The sequence below is a fragment of the Sphaeramia orbicularis genome, chromosome 13 (genome assembly GCF_902148855.1).
Source record: "Sphaeramia orbicularis chromosome 13, fSphaOr1.1, whole genome shotgun sequence".
In the NCBI taxonomy this organism is placed as follows: domain Eukaryota; kingdom Metazoa; phylum Chordata; class Actinopteri; order Kurtiformes; family Apogonidae; genus Sphaeramia; species Sphaeramia orbicularis.
Window position 1 is genome coordinate 25,147,815 of NC_043969.1, and position 22,644 is coordinate 25,170,458.

General features: G+C 39.7%; 1 protein-coding gene across 1 annotated transcript; it reads left to right on the top strand.

The window, feature by feature from the left end:
* Window positions 1–1,622: 1,622 nt before the first annotated feature.
* mnta (MAX network transcriptional repressor a) lies at window positions 1,623–21,666 on the top strand. The gene is made up of 6 exons (XM_030151569.1): window positions 1,623–1,895; window positions 5,541–6,153; window positions 6,265–6,306; window positions 6,421–6,532; window positions 17,861–18,053; window positions 18,739–21,666. Exons 1-6 carry the CDS (start codon window positions 1,823–1,825, stop codon window positions 19,542–19,544), a joined length of 1,839 nt encoding a protein of 612 aa, XP_030007429.1. The 5' UTR covers window positions 1,623–1,822; the 3' UTR covers window positions 19,545–21,666.
* The last annotated feature ends 978 nt before the right edge of the window (window positions 21,667–22,644 follow it).

Consider the following 22,644-nt stretch of genomic DNA (forward strand, 5'->3'; position numbering starts at 1 on the left):
ACTTCATTCTAATCTTTCAATAAAAACTTGGTTTACAAAGATCTATTTTTATTTAGAAAAAAAAAAGTGTAAATAAGATAAGATTAAACTTTATTGATCCCATAATGGGGAAATTCATTGATTAAGGCAGCAACAGAATAAAGTGCAAGAGGATGAACGTGCATAAAGATAGTGCGAAAAACAAACACACAATACAAAGATACACATACACGATTGCAGTGTCAGAAAGGAATGACATGTTCTAAGTCAGGGGTGTCAAACTCATTTTCTTTCAGAGGCCACATTCAGCCCAGTTTGATCTCCAGTGGGCCGGAGCAGTAAAATAATAATAACCTTTAAATAATGACAACTCCAAATTTTTTATATGCAAAAAAACCCATTAACTTACGAAAACATTTACATTTTACAAACTATCCAAACAAAAAAGATGTGAATAACCTGAAAAAACTGAAATTTCTGAGAAAAAAAAAGGAATAATAATAAGAAAAAATTTGATCAATATTGTGCCTCAACTGATGATTTCTACATGTGCATTACAGATCAGATCTACCAAGACCCAAAACAGACAGAATATTGTTTAAATTACACTTATTTTTCTTTAGACATTCCAGGTTGTTCATATTTGTTCAGGTTATTTACATTTTATTCTTAAAAGACATCAGAATTTAACATTCTTTGAAATAAATCAAAGAGAAAAAACTGGTGTTGCCATAATTTATAGGCATGATGTCTTTTTTTTTTCACATTAAACCTAGAAGAACATTTGGAGTCATTAATTCTAGGTCATTATGCTATTATTTTAGAGTTCAACGCCCTTGACTGTTAATATCTTCTGCAATTTGTAAATTCATCCCGCAGGCCGGATTGGAACCTTTGGTGGGCCGGTTTTGGCCCCCGGGCCGCATGTTTGACACCTGTGTTCTAAGTTTATTTTACAAATGCATCTTTTTGGTTAATTGAAGATTAATAATGGGAACTAAAAAGCAAAAGATACAGTGTCTGACTAACATGATTATATTTCATCTTCATCTCTATGTGTCTAAAGCTTGGACGCGGGGGAACTGCTCCAGCCATGCCTTGTTGTTCTTGACGCTGATTGGCGGATGAACACTACATTGGTTAGATGTAAATGTTCCGCAGTCGTGGATACTTGGAAGTTGCGGAGACAACGGCAGACGCTCGTTAACGTGTCGGTTTTCAACAGGCAGGCACCGGGCAACGACTGCAAACACTAAACGGACGTCCACACGGCGGGAATGAGCTGCCGCGTGGACGCAGAGTGGGTGATGCTTTAACAACTGACAGAAGCATCAGAAGCAGAACACTCCACATCCTTCAAGTGTTCGTTGGTTCTATGCACCGTAGCTCTATGGCCTACCGTAAACGGTTGCTAAGCGACACGTTATAGACAGTTATCGGCTGCTTTTACATTCATCTAACATGTTCACCTTTGCCAGGTCAATAAAGATGATTCCAGAGTCAGAAGGTTCTCCTGAGTTCTAACAGATATGAATCCAATCCCAGCCGGTTTCCGGGTTTTGCCGTTTTCCTTTGATGTGCATGAGAGGGAGTGTGTGTGTCTGTGGGCGGGGCCAAGCGGTGCGTGATTCACAAACCTTATTTGTTCCTACTACTTTGAGCGCCATCTTGTTTGTAACTCCTGTACGTAGGCTAAGTGGTAGAGTTTCTACTGAGGGGGGATCCGATTACCCTTTTCCACTTTTAGACAGGGGACCTCTCCCTGTAGAGTAACAGGCGCAAATCGCTCCTGCTTTTTGCTTTCCTCTAAAAATTAAGCCACGGTCTCTCCAAACGGATAGAAATGAGCATCGAAACGCTCCTGGAAGCGGCCAAGTTTTTGGAATTGCAAGCCCAGCAACAACAGAAAGCACGTGGTAAGTTGGAAATGTATTAGAAATATAGTATGTGTTAAAACAGCTGCGGTTATGCCAAAGACTTCAGTGTGCCAGACACAATTCAGTGAAATGTGTCTGAGGAACGTTTTAATACTGAGTCATTCAATTCTATCGTCTCTATTCATGTATAAAATACACATCCATCCACTGACTTACTACTGTTGAATTAAAATAACCTTAACATGTCAGTACAAGTGTTTTCCTCAGTCCTCCTCAGTTACTGTGGACTATGGTAGTTTTACTTTCATATTCCCTCTGCTGAACAGACGCGTTGCAGTAGTGTTCAGTCTTTGGTCTGTGTATTTAACAGTTTACTCATGTCTGGGTCAAAACATGCGTGTCCAGAACATCCATGAAACATACATGGGAGACTGCAGTCTGTGGGATGACTGCATTGAAAGCTGCTGCATAAACACGGTTGTTAATGTGCGGTTACAAAGCAGCAGCAACAGCATGTGAACTTCTCGTGTCATTCTCGTACTTGTTATAAACAGTAGTGTATATTTCCGACAGACTGCACGTATTGTTGCAACCTTTATATTAAAAAAACAAAACACGGGGAGGGCTCATATAAAGGGCGGTGGCGCAGGGAATGCCAATCTCGTTTTACATAATGACCTGACATCGCCCGCCGGGGATCAAGTGACGCTGCTTTTCAGGCTTCCCACTAATGTTCCTCTGTGTTCCTTATGGAGACGTGTGCTCCTTTGAAATGTACGTCGGTGTAGCGTTACAGTGATGTATATTTACACACTCCGGTTTGCCTGTTTGCGTCTCATCGTGTTAAAAAAAATCATAATAATAAAAAAATAACTCCTCGTCCAGACGCTCGTGGAGCTTTGAGTGTCTGTCGATGACGTATACGTCAGGCCACGCCCCTATGTTAACGCGAAGGGGGGAGGGCGACCCGCCCCTTTCACCACGTGCGTGCCGGGCAACCCCTCCCAAAGATTGTTTATGCAGAAGAGGATTCACTCACCAGGCTACGCTTACAAGGCACGGAGCCAGAAAACAAGTGCTTCTAATGCAAATATTATGTTAATCATGGAAGTTATATTTTGGACTTTATAAAGGCTTTCTTTTTTTTTTTTTTTTTTTCTAAATATAAATTGATCTTAATTGGAATCATTCATAATCAGCCAGACAGTCTTTATAGGAATCCCTAAGATCAGTTTTTATCTGCCTTTTTTCCATTGAAAAATAAAATCCTCATTTCCTTGTCAGCCAATATGAATAAGTATGACAGTAAATTATTTATTTTCATTTCAGAATATGTTTTACGGCGTTGAGTGAAATTTGATGATTTGTAATCGAAACCAATTGTAACAACTAAAGACAAAAGAATTTATCACAATAATGACAATCAGCAAAATAGTTGATCTTAAAGGAAAGTTATCATAAAATAACTAAATAAAGCAGGACATGATATAAAATCATATTATCAAAACCACTTAATCCTTAAGAGGGCTGTGGACCATAAATATTAGTATCCCTAAAATAAAGAGCTTGATAATGATTTTAATTTAGATGTGTGTAATCAAATATTAGTTTTGCAGTGATCTGTCACATGCCCTGGCCTGACAATGTTGTCTGTCAATTTCATGTCCTCAAACCTGTTTACATCAACTATTCAGATCTGGTGAATCTGGTTTTTTTTTGTCACATTTCTATGACAAATTCTTTCATGGCTCTTATTGAAATTACATCTGGCATTGTACCCAAATAATAATAGGTAATACAAATTTCTTTAGATATATTGTAAATCACAAGAGAATGAACGTAAAAGGTGCAGCAAGTTCAAGAAGATCATCTGATAATGTATATGCCGTTTTCAGTTATTTAGGCTACACTACATTTGTAAAATGCCATGCTTACTTATTCAACAAAGCATGTATAAAACTGCACACCATCTGCACTTAAGTTAATTTCAGTTAAATAGACTTCCAGTGCAAATTCCAAATACTGCTGAACACTGTCTCCTTATGCATAAAGGTCATTTCATGTTAAACAAAGCCAACATATTTTTAAGGCTGCTGTTCTTAAAGGGGCTCTGGTGCCTCTGTTCAACACTGTAAAGACTTCAGCTGAGTGCAGAATAGAGTCAGAGTGAGAGCTCCTGTTTCCTCCTGCCCCCTCCTCCTCCCTCCTCCTCCGCCTTGCTGCATTGGAAGAGCAGAGTCCTCCTCCCTCCCTGCTACTGTAGAGCAGGTCACTGTGTGGAGGAAAGTAGGCCAGTGTTTCTCTACGTGCTGTTGCAGTTATATAATGTCTATAGAAAACCCTCTTGTTTTAAGTACTTCGCAGGTTTCCTCTCAGTAAATGCTCCTCAGTTGAATGTGTACCACACCACAACACTGCATTTTCAGTGACACATAACGAGACATTTGGAAACTTACGAAAACTGGCTCGCGTAGGAACCAGGACATCTTGTTCTTTTGTGTTTGAAAAAAAGAATGTTTGATCTACGGCCACATACATACACAGCAAAAAGTGGCATACTGGACTGTCATGTCAAGAACCACTGAAAGGCTCTCCTCAGTTATATTTAGAGCTTTAAAGGTCTCTTTCCATGGATTTTACAATGGAAGAATGTGTTCAAAGGGCTGAAAAACTGTCTTTATACAAACATGCACTTCATTTTTGGTTTGACTTGTAGGACTACTTGACAAATATTTTTTGTGAATTGTAAGCTGTGGAGGATTTTTTTATAAACAGGTAAATATTAATTACCACCCATTACTTACATATTATTTTAGATCGAGTTTACCTACCTAACCTCTAATGAACATCTTTGTTTAACGCCCTGCTGTGACAAGTTTAATGTACATGACAAACGCTTACATCTTTGAACCTGAACATCACAGCTGCCATGGCAACCACAGCCCCTTTCTCAAAATTCATACATTATAAAGCGGTCCATTTTGCAGAGTGACAGTATACTGCAGATATTCTGAAGCACTTGGGTCTTAATCCCAGATATTGTTTCTTTCTTATATCCTTGATATGTGCACATTGTGAATTTATCCACTAGGATTCTTAGCCACTTAAAGCTGAAGTTGATGAAATTATGGGAAAAAGCCCAAATTTTTTCTGCAATCCTCTCCACTCCACCCAAAACTTGTCTTATAAAGATAGCTGACTTGATTCTGTAGCATTCCATTATGGAAAAGTAAAGATGCTTCCATGTCACAGCACAAGGTAGAGGAGCGGAATCAGATCCCATCTGTATTTGACAGAATCTGATGATTCTATTACAGCTGTCCATTACATATTTATCCCACCTGTCTGAAAATGCAACTGTTATTTCAAATATGGCATTATTCTGACAAAGACATAGGTAGGCCATGTAAACATCAATGCTGAAGTACTCTCATGTGGGCCTTATTATGGATGCATTTGCTAGTTGAGATGCGTAATGTAATATTTTTCAGCTTCCAGGAGTATTCATCTACAACACATTTGGAATAGGTCTTGGTTGTTTTTTTCTTTTTTAAATGTTTATTTTTTTGTAGTGCACAACCTCGCCCTTTGGGATCTGACCCACTCGTGAATGTAATTACAGTGCTGCTACTACATGGTACCAGTATTTGTGTGGTTAATTAATCTTTGTTGTTTCTTCCACAGAGGATGAATTAAAAGAAAAGCTACGTCTGGAGCTGCTGGCAGAGCAGAAGCTCTCTGATGTGAACTATAAGACCACAGTCCACATAAACAATGTGACAAAAGTGGAGGATCTCCATACTGAATGTCATCCTGCACTCGTACCACCCTCTCTGCCTCTGCCCTCTATGCCCATCACGGTCATCCCCATCCCTGTGGTCGCCCCCAACCCCACAGGCTCGCCCACGCTGCCTGTGGCCACAATGTCCCCTCCAGCTGCTCCACCTCTGTCCTCCCCCAAGAGAGATCCTCATTCTCCCCAGGAGCAGAGTGCTGCTACTCTGCTACAGCCTAAACCTGAACCCCCCACCTCTGTGCTGACTGTAAACCACAAACAACCACTGCAGAACCACCATCACACACAGTTCATTGCCCAGACTGCAAACACTAAACTGCAGACTCACCAGCAGCTGGTCCAGCGCTACCCCGGCTCCATCGTCTCCCCTCCTCAACAGCATGCCTTACTTCCTCAGTCCAGCTCTGTGCTTCAGCCAGCCCCCCTGCAGAACGGTCCCATCAGCAGAGGCAGCCCCCCAGATGATGCACGCCACTTGGACAGTAAGAAACGACCAGGCGGGTAAGTCCTCTGGGTTACCTCATCAAACTAGTGTAAACTTGTCATGAAAATATAATGCCTTTGACGTATTTTTCTGTGTTGTCTGATATCGTCCCATGTTCGCTGTTATAGAGCTGGCACAAGAGAAGTACATAACAAGCTGGAGAAAAATAGGTGAGTTTTAACACTATACCTTTTGAAAGACTATCTGAGGTTTTTCTTAGGTCAGTGTAACTAATGAAGAGTCCTCTTTTTGTTTCTCTTCATCCTTATTTCTGTGTCTGTCAGACGAGCTCATTTGAAGGAGTGCTTTGAGACACTGAAAAAGAACATCCCCAATATTGATGAGAAGAAAACCTCCAACCTGAGTGTGCTAAGAAGTGCGCTGAGATACATTCAAGTAAGCCCACTGCTGTATTAATATCATCCAGTCTATCAAGTCTTAGGTTTAAAAAAAAAAAAAAAAAAACATTTGGTTTTGTGCTGACCTGGTAAACCTGGCAAGTGAACACTATGTAGGTGAATATCTTGAGGAACTCATATATTTGTATTTCACAATACTGTAGGGTCACCTTAGTAATTACAATAGAGTACACGCAGAACATGATGAACATTGTCTTGTTGCCTTAATAAATTCTCCATAGTAACATGACACTGCTCTGCCAGTAAGCAGTGTTTGTTGAAGAAGACCCAACCCTAAACTGAAATATTTTTGTAATATTAGATTCATGTGCCACCAAAATACTCACCTCAAGGCGACTTGTGTACTGCATTCATTAGACGTTTTTCAATCTTCCACAAACTTGTTCATACAGGCTCATTTTCTTGTATGATTACGTACAACCAATGAATAATTGTTCTCTTATGTTTTGATGCCACTCCACAGTCTGTGCTTACATGTTGGTGTAGTAGCTCTGTGCCCAGATGTTTTTTTATGCAGATTATTTGGGTTCACAGAAGCCAGATTAACCAATCTCTCCTGTCTGTACAATTAACCAGGCAATAGGTCAGAGGTCATTGAGGGCTGTTTGGGTTGACCCTGGCTGTTTGGGTTGTAGTTTGGTATGATTAGTTTTCCATAACTTCATGACTTTAAAGGATACAGAGCCTTAAACAAGTACACTAACACTTTTGAGTTCTAACCTGTACCTATGAAGTCTGTGTGAACACAGGAGAGGAAAAGTCTTTGTCTGACATTCCTACCTCTACCAGTAATCTAACAGTATTTCCACTTCCCTGCCACCGTGTTGTTTCCTACTTGGCAGTTCTGCTGATATTAGGCCCATTCTGTTTTTTTGCTCTGTTTGGTGTTAAGTCCTGCTCTGCTGTACAACTTTCAGTGACTCTGTTAGTATGAGGAATCTGTGCTATGTTCACAAATGACTCAGTGTGCGAGTCTGGCTCTGACTATCCTGGTTGTAAACAGCTGGTGCAAAGGTCCTCCATTGGCCTAGTTTTAACTCCTTGTTGTCAACTGTGTCACAGTGTTTACCGTGGGCCACTTTCCTTTTACCAATGTACAGTTAGGCTATATTGAATTCTGAGCCATAATTCCATACTCAGTCACTACAGTCATTATTAATGATTCATTCAGTCCTGCTGTCATGTTGTGATTGGCTTTTATTATGGCAGCCTAGAGAAAATTAATCATTTATTTATTATAAAATGAATATAAAGTTACAGTTTTAATGTATATTTATGCTTTGTAATTAAGACCTGAGTTTGGTGATAAGCCTACAAAATGTTTGAGTCTAATGTGATTATTGCTTTTTCCATCAAAACAAATGTGTATGCAGCTTTTCAGGCAATATTAGTTTGCATTAATGAGTAGCCATATTTAATATGCATTTATCATTGACTGTAGTAGTTTGTATCCTTTCATTTCCTATACTTGTGTGATATCTGTAGAGGATGGTGTGCTGCTGATTGATGCTCTGAGTAGCAACAGTCTGGTTATTCCTTCCTGCGCGTGGATACTAAGGGAAACTAGGACAGCGTGGGTGCAGAGCTCGTCACCCAATCTCCCTCCCTCCTGCCTCCTCTCTCTGTGATTAAGCAACATGGTGTTGAGTGTGTTGTGTTGGACTGACAGACTGACCTGCCTCTGCTTCCACCCTATGAACAGCTAAGGTGTGCTTTCAGTGTTTAAATCAGAAAAAATGTCCAATATGTAACCTCACTCCCAATGGCGGATATCGTTAAATTAAAGGTAAATAAGTACCGGAAGTCCATTTTAGTCAGATTTTGTATCTGGATGCTGTAGTGGTGTTTTTTTTAATAAGTCAGATGAGTCTAGAGCATGTCACTTGAGGTCAGTGATTGAGGGATTGTTCAGCCTGGTGGTGTTTGGTCCTTATTTTGTAGGACATAGTTATGGATGTGAACATAAAATGCAGGAAATACAAGCGTGTACATTTTCATCTTGACATGGGTGGTGCAGACGCATGTCCTGCCTACATAACCCCTTAAACTCCTGGAGGACTGCCTCATCCCTGACCTGTTTTTGCTTCCATAAAACCCCTTTATATAAAAAGAACTTAAGCCTCAAAAAGGAGGCTTTAGGCTCAGCTTCCTTGTTGAGTTATCATGCCTGTTATCTCTACAATGAATCACACATGATTGTTGGCTTTCATCTTAAAGTATATGTAGTAAAAAGGAGTCAGTTTTTTTAGTTTTCACTGGTTTATTTTGAGTCAAGTGAAACCACAAATAACTACGACTAATAACCTTCTATACTTAATCAGCAAACAGTTTTTTCTTGCTTGAAATGTACTCCCTCTGTGCTTCCTCACATTTCTAAAGCTTTTTTCGTGAGCTCGTAGCACAGAGGGACACAGAGTTCCTCCTCTCTCCTCCCCCCTCCCTTCAGTCCTCCCTCCACCTTCCCTCTCTGAGCTTTTAAGGCCACATGAGCAGCAAGCACATGGCTAGCCTGAGCCGCGTGACGTCACCCCCGTGTTGGGCCCCCACCCAGCACTGCAACAGGCAGGACTAGCCGTACTGCCGGGCTTAGCTGCCAGCAGCAGGCAGGGAACATGGAGGGGTAAACACAAGGCTCGGTTTACTCTGCTCGTGCTTCATTTCCCCTCAGAGCTGACTGAACTTGTTTCTCTAGTGCTTGTCTGTGAATACCAGTCTGAAACTTTTTGTGCCATCTGGTGGGGAAACTGTGATTTTTTTTTTTTGTTTTTTTTTTTTTTCAGAGAGCTAAAAAAGGTGGATGGGTTTTATTTTTAGCATTGTCTGAGAACATTTCATTATGTATCTATCGGTGCAGTTCCTTTGACATCTTATCACATTTTTTTTTCCTTTGCATTCTTTTTTTTTTTTTTAACGCAACCATGAATATGGACAATTTTCCTTAGGTTTATGGAAATATTAGGTATTATTACCTTTTCTTTGTGATATGCTCTGGTTTGACAAGGGATGCAAAGATAAAGCCCACCAGGCAAACACTAATACCAGGTTCAATGACTAACATCAGTTTCTCTCGTGTTATATTAAAGATTATTAAGAAATTTGCAGTTGTAGAAAGGGGAATAATAACAAAGTGAAAACACAGAAAATGACATCAGCCATGGCCAAATGATTTATCTAAATTTAAGTTTACAAGGCAATTATATTACATTATATTACAATATTTAGAAGACGGGTAATAGAAATGCTAAATGAATGATGTTGATGATCCTAACAATTTCGTAAATAAATATATCACTCTTATTTTTAAAAAATGACACACCCTATTAAGACTAATATGGTATTCTTAGAGATGGAAAAATCTGGTTTTCTGTTTCGTAAGCATAGGTGCTGCACTTAAGTATTGATGATAAGAAAGGCTGTGTGTTCAAACAAGTATATCTGACATAAGGTTTAATGTCAGAAACTCTTAGTGATGTTCTGTTTTGTTATTGCCAGGTATGAGTAAACATGACTGCAGTCCATTTGTCTTTCTGTAGTGCGTCATTATGTGTCTTATTGTAGTTTGTGCAGCCACTTTCTCTATGACTGTCTATAATCCCGTAGTGTCTCTGGGATATGTGTTGAAGAAGCCATCTGAGGGTAGATTGTTGAAATCCAGGATGATTAGAGCCTTCAATTTATGTTAAGCCAAGAAGAGGTAATTAGGACAGTTTTGACTAGTACCAGCTTTACACACAAGGAGTAGTTTGCAAAAGTAGGTGTTTTTTTTCCACAGACAAGCCTTTTATTGTTGCAGTCAGCCACCACGTGAAGTTCTCAGTTTCAGCTGCAGGCACAGTCAGACAAGGGTTTATGGTTACCATATTGTCACAAGACCTGTGTGGAGAAGCCTGATCAGGCAGCCAGGCTGAGCAGCATGTCTGCAACGTGGCCGCCTGTGCTCCTGGCCCTTTAAGAAAACCCAGCCTTGTGCATCTGTTCCCGGCTGCTGCAAAAGTGAGTCAGTGAGTACAGCTTGTATTGCTCTCTTTCAATCCCCCGCTATCTAACACCCCTCCCGCTCTTGTTCTCTGTGGGGCCATGTGCTCGGCACTCGCATTGCTTGTGACAACGCCTGAGCAGTGTTTACCTTCCACACGCACACACACACACACATAAGTGCAGCTGATTCCTGTGCTGATCTAGATTTTCACACACAAACAAGGGTGAGGTAGGGCCTTAGCTCTCTAGAAGGAGGTGGTTCAAAGGCTTAGAGGTGCGGTCATGTGCAAATAAACACACGGTGCATGGAACCTTTTGTCCTACCAACCTGGTGACATGATTAAAATGGTGAAGTCACATGGGATCCATCTGCTACTGACTTGGTTACCAGATTTACATGGTCTTTCTCTTGACTTGTTGTCCACCATCAGCATGGTAGTAGGTGTTCAGTGGGTCTCAGTGTTTGTGGGGCATTTCTCCCTCTCGCTTTCTCTCCAGATGAGTCATAGTTTGTGGCATGCACAGTTGTGGCGCCGCTCACATAAGACTGCCTTCTACTGTAAAAGGGTAAAAAAGCAGGCAGCCGGCCCACTGTGTTCTTGTGTCACATTTTGCACACGCTTAAGAGCATTTTGTTCTGCTCTAATGACTGTTTCTTTTCAAAAATGTTCTTAGCGTGTAGAAAATCTCTTCTCTGCATGTGAATAATCGCTTTATAATCACTCCCAGTTTCTTTTCCAATCAAAAACACTCCCGGGGGGAAGATTGGATTTCACCTTTGGCACATGAAGGTGTGCATAGTCTCTTAGGTTACTGAGGAAACCTTTGAAGGGTTCCTGCTGTTTCCATGACAACCAAAGATGGGGCATTTCAGTACATCATTTGTTGAGAAATGATAACCCCAGCTCCGATAGTTGACAGAAAAGACTGTCTGCCGTCTCAGAGCTCCTGATAGGCAGTCACAAGTTAAAGGTCTGTGTCCAGAAGAGATTTACGACAACCACGCCTGTTTATTAGTAACGTGTGTGATTTGTAATCTGATGAATCTGTGCATATCCACAGAAATTGTTTTCCATATTTATTGATGTTTCTAAAGATAGTACAAGCATAATGTTATGCTTGTGTGTCTAAGAAATGGTACAATGTTCAACTCCTTGTGGTTTCCTATAAACACTTAACCATGAATAATGAGGCAGTAGTGTTTGAGTCCTTGAAGAGTAATGTAGTCTGGCTCCATGTTCAAGAAGTTATTATAGCAAGACTGGGTAGTGTATTGAATTATTACATTTTTTTATTTTCTCAAAATGGTTTAAAATACCTGATTTGCAAAACTGAGACTTGCTTCATTCATTTTTTTTCATTCATTTATTTGTTTTGAGCAGAAGAAAATGTTTAACACTTTTTGTATACAAGGAACTAATATCCAAGCAAATACGTTAATAAATAAAGATGATCAAGACAAAATATCAATTGCCATGCACACCAGTAATAACAAAATAAATTCAATATGTACTGCTTCCTCTATTAACTTTGGAGTTTGGATTTTTGTTTTAATTACAACTTTTATTTGTATGTTGTAACAAATTTTTAGAATGTTTCTCCAGTCATCACTTATCAGTGGTGCTTTATTTTATCTAAAGGTATTTGTTGTAATTAGGGTAAATTTAGTAAAAAAAAAAAAAAAAAAAAAAAAAAAAAGTAAGAAATTGATACTAAGCTACTCCGAAATGGTAGTACCCAAAAGAAAACTATTTTTGAATATCACATCATATTTGAATGTTCTATCTAGAATTCATGTACAGAAAAAAATATTAAAATTGTGAATTGTCCAAATGGTCAAAGAAAAGGAACGAAGACTCACATTTTGACAATAGTTGCGGCTCTTTTGTATAGCATATTGTTTATATGCCTCTGATTAAGTGTAGATTGAGTTTTAGCTGTGGTGCTAATGTCACTGCCAAACCTACATGTGCACTTTGTATTGGAGAGCGAATGCACACCGGGTGGACTGTGCAGTACTAATCCTGGATAAGGACTAGGGACAGGTGCCGAATTACACAAGGTTTGCCTTTTGTCCTGCTTTCGCTATTTATGTACAGTGTAGTCGTACAGTAAATGCATACAAGTTGACAAACAGTCTCTCAAGAGCAACATAGAACATGGAACAAACATACACTTTTGATAATGCCTCTGGTACACAACATGAAGGGCATGTTCTGTATAATTACACACACAGAGGTATGAACACTAGCAGGAAGTCCACCCTTTGGGGAAATGGTTTTATGGTCATGAGTCATGAGGTTGCTTGTACCATATTTCACACAGAATTATTTCCTTTAGCCACTCGGTCCCAAAACTGTGTTGAATAGTTACACTTGACATATACATATGTTTAGTGTTTGATTTCAAAACATTAATCCCCAACGAGCTAAATCCAGTTTGTTCTGCTTTCAGCCAGTGGTCAATCGTTTGGAAGACAAATAAGGATTAATGTTAAACTCACTGGATTTTTCAAAAAACTTTGGTTTTCAAAGTTGTTGTTTTTTTTTTTTTAATTTTGTTTTAGTGAGGCCCTTCATGGGGAAGTCCCCAGTTTGTTTGGTCCTGTCCTATGTCAGCTGATAGGTTAAGGGAAATTAGGTCACTGAAAGCCACTGACTGGAAGCACCTCCCTCTGTCCAAACCCAGCTCCTCCCTCCCTGTTCCACCTCCTCCTTCCCGCGGGTTTCTGTACTTCTGATTCTCTCTCCTGTCTAACAGACACTGGTTGAGGTTTATTTAAAATAACTTCGTAGGACGTACTCCTTATTATACTGCTGTCACTATTGGTCATTTTTAATGAGTTTTATTGTAGTTTTTTTTTTTAGTGCAGTTTATCTTCAAGGCACATACATGTTGTAGAATACCATCCGTTTGTTGGTACAGACTGAAACAACAAAAATCACCTTTAGTGAATGAGTGAAGCTAAATGGCTGTTAATGCTTTTCCATATGAGGAAGCTATTTTGTACCATGGAACATTTAGGGGCATTCAGTCATGACAACTGCAATTATTATGGTTTTTCCGATCTTTGGAAGGCATGGCCTTTGAAACTATCAACTATTTTTAGAAACCACAAAACTTTACAACAAACTGGTAAAACAATTTATAAACAATGATAATAAACTGTAAAAGAAAAATATGGCTTTTGCTGTTCTGGGTGCAGGGCAGCAGTTTGCACAGTGGAATATCCGTGTGTTTACTACAGGTATAATAAATCTAGGGCTGGATAATCCCACAATCGTAGCTCATGACTGATCTTAATTTGCCATATCATCTACTCTTCTGATGGTTTGTTTTAGGGCAGCACGATTAATTGATTTTAAATTGAAATCGGATTTTTTAATTTGGACGATTTTTAAAAAAGGGAAATCGTCAAATCGATTTCATCTCTCTGACGCGCCTGCAGGCTACCATAGGCTCTTCCTCCTTTCTGTGAGAGTGGTCTTTCACAGAAGTTCATGTAATGATCAAAGACGTTAAATCTCTTAATCAGCCCGCAGTACTTATAACAATGTAAGCCGTGGCTTCTCACATGGATCCTTCAATTGAAATATAGCTGCATGGGAATCACTCATCTTACGTTGTCCCGGATCCGTACTGTACTGTCTTCTTCCGATCCGGGTTGCAGGGTCAGCAGCCTCAGCAGATGAGCCCAGACAGCCTCTGCCCATACACATCTACCTGCTACGGGGATATAATCCCTCCAGCCTGTCCTGAGTCGGTCTCTTCCTCGCATGGATCCCCCAATTTAAATACAACCGCATGGGGATCACTCATATTACGTGGTGCATGCACGCACAACTGATGTCTGTCACTGACTTACATTGGTATCACTTCTGTGGGCCCAGATACTCCAAAAAGGGAAGAAAAAAATTTTTTTTTAATGATTAATTTATTTCTTACTAGCTAATTTTTTTCATTCACAAATGTAAGTTCTGTAACACAAAACCAAATATTTATTTTTTGAAAGATGTCGATCTTTATTTAAAGCTGTTAGATAAATCTGGAAACAAAAAGGCTATAAAAACCATCAGTATTTGCTCTGATTTGGACATTGTATTGTAGTGTATTCCCCGTGGCAAACTTATGTTATTTTCTTGTTGTATACACTGTTTGTATACGCTACTTAATTCAATAAAGATTTAATGAAGAAAAAAAAAAAATTCTGTGGGCCCATCACGTGATACCATCACAGATTTAAGGTAGGGAGCAGTGGCCTGCATTGCGGGCTGCTCACAAAAAGGACATGCTGACTTCTGTTGTCTTTTGTAGTTTTACCCAAGAATACAAATCAAAAATAGAGTTTTTAGAGGAAAAAAAAAATTGGGATTTTATTTTTTGACAAAATCGTGCAGCCCTAGTTTGTATGGATCCTTCCATTGAAAGAAAAAAATAGTGCTGTCAGAACGTTCCAGCCCTTACTCAGCCACTTGGCTAACATTCATTGTAAATGGCCTGTTTCAATGCAGTTACAGTAATTTACACAGAGCACTGCACATAGGTGTTGCACTGACCTAAGGGTTTGTGCCAGAAAGGATGCTTGCATAGATTGCAGCATTGAATTAATTTCACTGAATTTATAACATCTGCATATTCTTCAGCGTCTGTCTACTCTAAAGAGTTTGGATTTAGTCCATGTTAACCTGCAGAGTTTGTTTATAGTGTTGTTTGTTGCTGTAGAGTTAGTGGGACAAATGAGACTGCCAATGTGTGGGTAATTAATGGAAATGCAGCTGCTTTATGTACAGGAAAATGTGTTTATTTTATCTATGCATTGTCAATATTCTAATAACATTGTTCCAAAACTATACAAAAATGCAGTTTCTTGTCAGGCAACAACAAAAATCTATCACAGGCTAAAACTACAGAAAACTAGAGGACAACTTTGTAACTTACTTAGTAGAGATGAGAAGATTGATTCAGATTGTGGATAGTGATTCTCCAAAGTTCATACAATCATTTGGCCTAATAATCCAGCTCTTAAAAAAGCTATGGGAGTCTATTCCTAATATAGCACACCATCAATACAAACAAGTGTTACAGTATCTTCAAACTACATAAGCAGTTGAAGAAAACAAAAGTGTTTGTAGGAAAACTGCAGGAGAAGCGTGTTAAATCTTGCCTTAAAGGGTACCTCACATACAAATAGAAGTGTGTGATGTAAAACTACAAACTTAGTGTTACAATACACAGTATAATACAGCAGACAATGTGTTCAAGTTGGCACACTAGATAAGGCACTAGCTACAAGTGTTAATGTTTGCTTCACTGTCAGTGTTTAAGGATAGGCATTGTTGAAAAGTACAGTATGTTTATGTAATGAACACCCCTACAGTGATCAGTTCTGCCAAAATAATTAATTATAACTTTATTTCTGATTTTGCTAGGCAAATGTCTGCAGTCTAACTTGTTCTTTTACAGTGGCTCTGCAAAACCATCTTTGAAATCACAATGCCCTCTCACATTGCTTGCTATTTTTGGTGCTTTCATTGGAACTAGATGTCAACCAATAGTGGATTATTAATGATATGATGAGCTGGAAATAGCTTTATCACCTGCTATGCATGTATGCGTAGGCTTGCGCTAGCCTATCGCCACATTGCCATTGGCGATGCATTTTCCTGGTTGGCAAAGTTGTTTTCAACCCTAGTAGCCACAGTGGCGAAGGTATTTTTTAGTAAAATCAACCAACTTACATCTCTGATCGAAAATGTCCGAGTGATAACCAAGGAAAATAACAAATGCGGTCTCCACTACTGAAGAGCGAGAGCCGAGAGCAATCGAACTCACCTGAACGTTTCCGATTTTTTACGAATTCACACTGCACAGACAGAGAGGGGTACGGAGTGGTGCAGACTGCCACCAGTGGAAGTGAAAACGAAACTTGTTACTCATTTCTCTTTTCTCTACCTGCTGAAGCTTCGCTTTTAAACCTTACCAGTGAAAACGCTGCAATATTAGTATCACATTAGTGTAGCCTCTGTCATCTCCATGTTTGTTATTACTGACTTTCTTCTTCTCAAAAAACTTTACTCTTCTTTGTGGTATTTGTCCAGTATGGTTAATTAAGAACAGTGCCCCCTGGTGGATTAATTGAGAAACACTCATTCCAACACATTAAATGTCAGTAGCAGCACTTTTTTCCAGTCAGACTAATGACAACGACAATAAAGCACATTTACAAAAGGAAGTAAGAACTAGAATGGGATTATTAAGTACTCGTATCAGTACTCTATCGGCAAGTACTCAAAAGTAAGTACTCGTACTCTGTCTGAAAAAAAGTGGTATCGGTGCATCCCTAATGTATGGTATCATACTCAGAGGTGTCTCACTGGTAAATATATTTTATATTGAATCTCATATTGAATCTCATGAACATCAGTGGTCAGAATAATGGTATTTATAAGTCTATCATTTATTGTTTTGTTATACATTAGATTAGAAATAAAAATACTTTAGATGAAAATGTTGACTTAAGTTAATTTTTTATATATATATATTTTTTTTTATGAAACTGAAGCCAGATTGAGCATGTTTTTAAGCTCAAAATGCACCAGAATGCAGGAAAAAGACTTCATTTTTCCCCAAATTTCCCGGGGGAGCTATGCTTGTCGCCGCGGTCCGCTACGCGCCCTGCTGCAGGGACCCAGACTGGCTGTGGCTTTTTGTGGCTACATTCATTTGTACAAATGTAGCCACAGTGGCTGTATCTTTCATTTTCCTAGCGCAAGCACAGTATGCCATGCATTTTTATTTTTGGACACATTTGCCATCAAAGTCAGCATTTCCAGCTGAGAAGGCATATAGTATCCAGGGTACTATGTGAGTTGATACTGTGTAAAAGTGTCCCATCAGCACCAATTAATCAACCAAACTGATCCAGCCTAGCTGTACTTTTTACCATTTTCATCCTCAGTGTTCTATGTTGCTAATGTTGAAAAGGAACAATAATTTGTAGATTGCCCTTACAGTACACAAAACAAGAGAACATGGTTTACTATGCAGATACTCATGTTTTGTGGTGTATAAATTATCTAAGGCCTCAAAATAATCAGAGTTAACGTTTCCTGATACATTGTCAACAAAAGCAAAGCTCCTAACACAACAATAATTGCGGCGCCATTGTAGTCAGTAATAGCTGTGCATGTAAGCTTAATAAAATGGGAACACTCAGTACATCGACTGTCGGCAGCCCATAATGTTATGCAGTCACTAAGTTCATACACACATTAACACTGTTTGCATTTGAGGATATAGTTTATCATTGTCTGGTTCCTCCTTACAGACTCTGAAGCGGAAAGAAAAGGAGTACGAGCATGATATGGAGCGACTGGCCAGAGAAAAGATTGCCACGCAGCAGCGATTAGCAGAGCTGAAGAATGAGTTGAGTCAGTGGATGGATGTGATCGAGATCGACCGTGTCCTCAGACAGACAGTACAGCCTGAAGAGGACCAGGCCTCAACCTCCACTGCTTCAGGTGGCTGTTCTTTCAAGCAAAAGAAAACAACTATGGTTCTATGAAAATGGTGTTATTAACAGGCTCAGATCAAAAGTCTCTGGCTCTCTGTAACTGAATCAACTTACACCCAGATCAACAGTCAAGGGCAAAAGCCAATATCTGATAGGACAGCACTCAAGATGACAGCCCATCATTATATCAACTCCCATCTGACCTGCCCCATATCACAGATGGTGGTGATTGACTGCCCAATCAAAGCTCTGTGAAATCAGTCTGAATGGGAGCAATGCCAGAATGATTTGCTTCAAGACAAATCAAAGCACTTGGTTCCCTGGCTAAAAAACAATATCTTGCAAGCATAAAAATCTTATTAGTAGGATGGACTGATCAAAACTTTATAGTTCCAAAACCACTCCTGATTCCCAAGCTTGACTAATACAGAGCGGGGATCCACTACTAGTTCTTAATAGCTAACATCTCTCGCTGGGTATAAGACACTGGATCATCATTTTGATGTGGTAATGGTGATGCAATCTGACAACTGTTAGTTTTATCCAGCTTTATTTATGAGTGAATAGAGAGTATGATCACAATGATGCTCAAATAACTGCAATAAAAGTGACCGGCCCATGATTTGTGTTAGCGAAAAAATAAATTATACAAGTAAAAATACTGAATTCTTTGTCATCTGTTGATGTTGCAGAAGGTGGAGACATCATGGATGATGACCTTGATGATGATGAGATGGAGAGAGCACCGACTGCCTTACCCACCGTGCCTCAACTCATGAAACCTGAGCTGCACAAACCTGCAACAGTGGCTGAGAACCCCACCCTGACATCTACTGCCACAACTACCTCCTTCATTACTCAGCACATTTCCATCCAGCACAAAGCCCCACTGCAGCAAGCTCAGGGACCCACAGTGTCATCTCCACAGCCAGTGTCCAAACAGGCAGCCTCACCTACACTCACAACCATGCCCCTCTCTCCCCCCACCCTCAGTCAAACCCTGATCCCCACCCAGACACCAATAGTGACAGCACCGAGCCTACATCCTACAGTGATTGCTCATGCCTCTGTTTCCCATCCCTCAGTGATTCAAGCAGTGAACCATGTAATTCAGACGGGGGGTCCTAAACATTTAGCCCACTTGGCTCCCTCCACCACCACCAGCTCTGTTCAGTTAGCTCCACACCAACCCATTGGTCACATCACTGTGCACCCTGTGACCCACCTGGGCCAGCATCTGCCTGCCCTCTACTCCCAGCCTGTAGCTGTCACACAACCTGCGGTGGTGGGTCACATCACCCACACCCTGAACCATGCTCACCCCCAGGTGAATGGCACTGCACCGAGCCAACAAGCTACCACCATTGTTGGGAAACAGGCAACAATGGGCACACCAATGGTCACTCATCACCCACAGCTAGTGGGTCAGACGGTGCTCAACCCTGTGACAATGGTGACAATGCCGTCCTTTCCCATCAGCACTCTAAAGCTGGCTTGAGGCCCACCACCAGGAAATGGAAAAGTCCCCAAATGTGGGAGAACCACTGGTCTCTGACTAGGCCATAGGGTGAACCCAGTGAGAGCAGGACAGCCACTGGCTCCTTCAGTAATCCACATAAGATTCATTTTCAGAAGCATCAGAGTGGTTAGAAAAAGACCCAGAAGATTCCTGAAACAAACCATAACCCTCTCTATTGGTCTCCCACAGCATCCTCTTGTCCTGATCCTAAAATGAGGATATGCCATATTCATCTGGTGAAACGTAATCATGTTGAGTATATGTGGCAGTATACAGTACAGTGGACAGAAAGCGCACTTTTAGCCCCTCACTGGCCAATGAATTTAGCAGAAAGTGAAGCAGTAGTTAGTGTATTGTCAAACAAGCTTTATGGAAAATGTAACTTTAAGAGACATTGTGTATTAAGCAGTAGTAAGCCTTGTATTCAAAAAGGAGCAGTGAGTACTGAAGGCTTTGACAGTGCAGGATCAGAGTGTTCAACCCGCCATAACCAGGACACTGAGAATGTGATTTGGAGGAGCACCTCCTCTCCAGCAGAGGCACATGCTGCAGGGTTGGAGCAAAACCACGGACCAAACCTCTTATGTAGGAGTTAGTCTTCAGTTGTGGTGCATATAACAATGGCTCCCCCTGCTGTCTATTTGTATTCATTATAATACTGCTATACCTCTGAGGATTTTTGTCAGAAACACTGATGGATGTCATCTTAACAGCCTCACAATGTTGAAAAAAAAAATGCAGTTTTGTAAGGGTTTAGCATCTAAGGTTAGGAGTAAAGGACAATCAAATTATTTCTGTACTATTTTCATTAGACACTTGTGACTGTTCATTGAGAAGAAGTTAGTGTTTTTTGTCACAGCTGCTAATATATTCTCATATTTTTTGCAAAATAGTTTAAGTTGTCACTTTGTTCCTGGCCCCCAAAGCTGAGGTAAGACAGAACAGTCAGAAAACTATATCATGTCAGTCCTACGAGGTGAGGGCATTGAGTGTGTAGAGAGTTTGAATGTCCATGAATATAGTAAAGTGTGTTTCTGTACGGTCATGTAGGGTAGTAGGATGTGTGTTTGCATGCTGTGAATGCATGCCACTACTGTGTTATTTGTTCAGTGATTATTTTGCAAGCGAAGGGCAAATGACAGTACTGTCTAGTCTGCTCACTTCAACATGTTGCAGTAGGAATGTAAGGCTGTTTGGCCCAGGACTCTCAAACCCCCAGCTCTGCGTTACGTGGTTGGTACAAAATAAGCAGCTGGCACAAAAACAATGATGTTTTTCAAGACTATTCTTTTCCAAGTGCTGGCACTGTGAAGATTAATTTCCATTAGTCTCACTGAGCAGCAAATCTGAAGTTTAGCATAGCACTTGCTAAAGCAGCAACATGCTGTGGACTCCTACTTTAATCATTTAATCTGAATGTACTGATCTGTGAAAGGATGTAGAGCATCATACTCATTGGACGTTAAGCCCTTTTAGTGTGTGTGTGTGTGTTTTGTTTTTGTTTGTTTTTTTTAACAAATTTTTAAAAAAGCAGATTACTTTATTAAAGTATCACATGTATGTGAAGTGTAACATTTAAAATGTATTTGTATTTTTAAAAATTATTGTTTGTTTCATTTGGAAAGTAACTTTCTCAGTGTAAATTTGATAAATGACTTTTCTGGGACCATATACAGTACAGTATATCGGGGGTGATGCCTAAACCAACCTCTTCCCATAATGATACCACATTCGGCCACTTTGGAAAGTATTCAACCCTTATTTTTTAGTATTTTGTTATGATGCAATATGATTATAGCATGTACTTTTTCTCTCTAAAGTATTCTATCTACGAGAAAAGATGGTGTGCAAAGATGAAGCAATATTGCTCACCTTCATATTGTGGCAAAACAAAATGTGTAAAAGTAAACGAGGGACTGAGATACTTGAAGAAGCAACAATACACGTTTTCCCTATGGAGAAAGATTAAGTTGTATATAGCCTGTAAATGTTGGACTGCATTTAGATCTACCTGTATTATGTAAAAAGATCGGAAGATGATATAAAATGTACAAAATATTTGTTAAAAAAATAAATAAAATAAATTGTATACATTTACACATGTCAGAAGTCACATATTGAGTGTTACTTTGTATTGTTGGAGTATCAAGGAATTTAATGGTGTTTAAACATTCACCTTGCACACTACTAGAGGTTGATAGATAATCAGTCTGCCTGATGGTTACATCTGATATTCAGCATTTTACCATTGTCTATATACTTCTTTTTGTTTTTAAACAGCTTCTAAATGTACTACTTTGGCTCTGATTAGTCTTTGTAGCAGGACATCTGACCCACCACTCTGGTTACATAGCACAGGTGGCACCAAATTTCTTGTCATTAAAATATGATCAACATATGTACATTACAAGTCCTAAGCAACAATTTTGGAACGCATTATATACAGTATATTGCCTTATTCTACCACAGGGCATTGTCAGTGACTGCCACAAACATTCCTAGCAATACTTCGAGGCACTTGTTAATGCATTCATAGCTATCAAAACCTAAACATATGCCCATTTCAGAGCAGGCACTAGAGTTATTTGTCCATCATTGGAGCCCATTGATGACGATCTGAAAATTCCTTAGAAACAATCTGAGTATCTAGCTCACAGGTGTCAAACTCCGGTTCTCAAGGGCCGGTATCCTGCATGTTTTAGATGTTTCCCTCTTCCAGCACACCTGACGGTCGTTATCAGGCTTCTGCAGAGATGGATGATAGGCTTATCATTTGAATCAGGTGTGTTGGAAGAGGGAAACATCTAAAACATGCAGGATACCGGCCCTTGAGGATCTGAGTTTGACACCCCTGATCTAGCTGTTACTGTTTTACCAAAGGTGTAAAGCAGGGCTCTCAAAGTCATTTTAGTTTAGGGGCCACATTCAGGCAATAATGATCTAAACCAATCTGAAACAATAATGACCTGAACCGAAAATGCCAAAGTGGCAAAACTGAGAATAAAAGTAATGAGTATGGTTTTAGCTAGATTTTACAATGAAGCGGAATAATTTCAATTACAATGGATTTTCAGATGTT

Bases quoted from the DNA above. Each gene is read 5' to 3' on its own strand.
- mnta (XM_030151569.1), top strand. From the start codon at position 1,823: ATGAGCATCGAAACGCTCCTGGAAGCGGCCAAGTTTTTGGAATTGCAA. The intron at 1,896-5,540 runs GTAAGTTGGAAA...TTTCTTCCACAG, and splicing joins GCAACAACAGAAAGCACGTG to AGGATGAATTAAAAGAAAAG. The intron at 6,307-6,420 runs GTGAGTTTTAAC...TGTGTCTGTCAG, and splicing joins AACAAGCTGGAGAAAAATAG to ACGAGCTCATTTGAAGGAGT.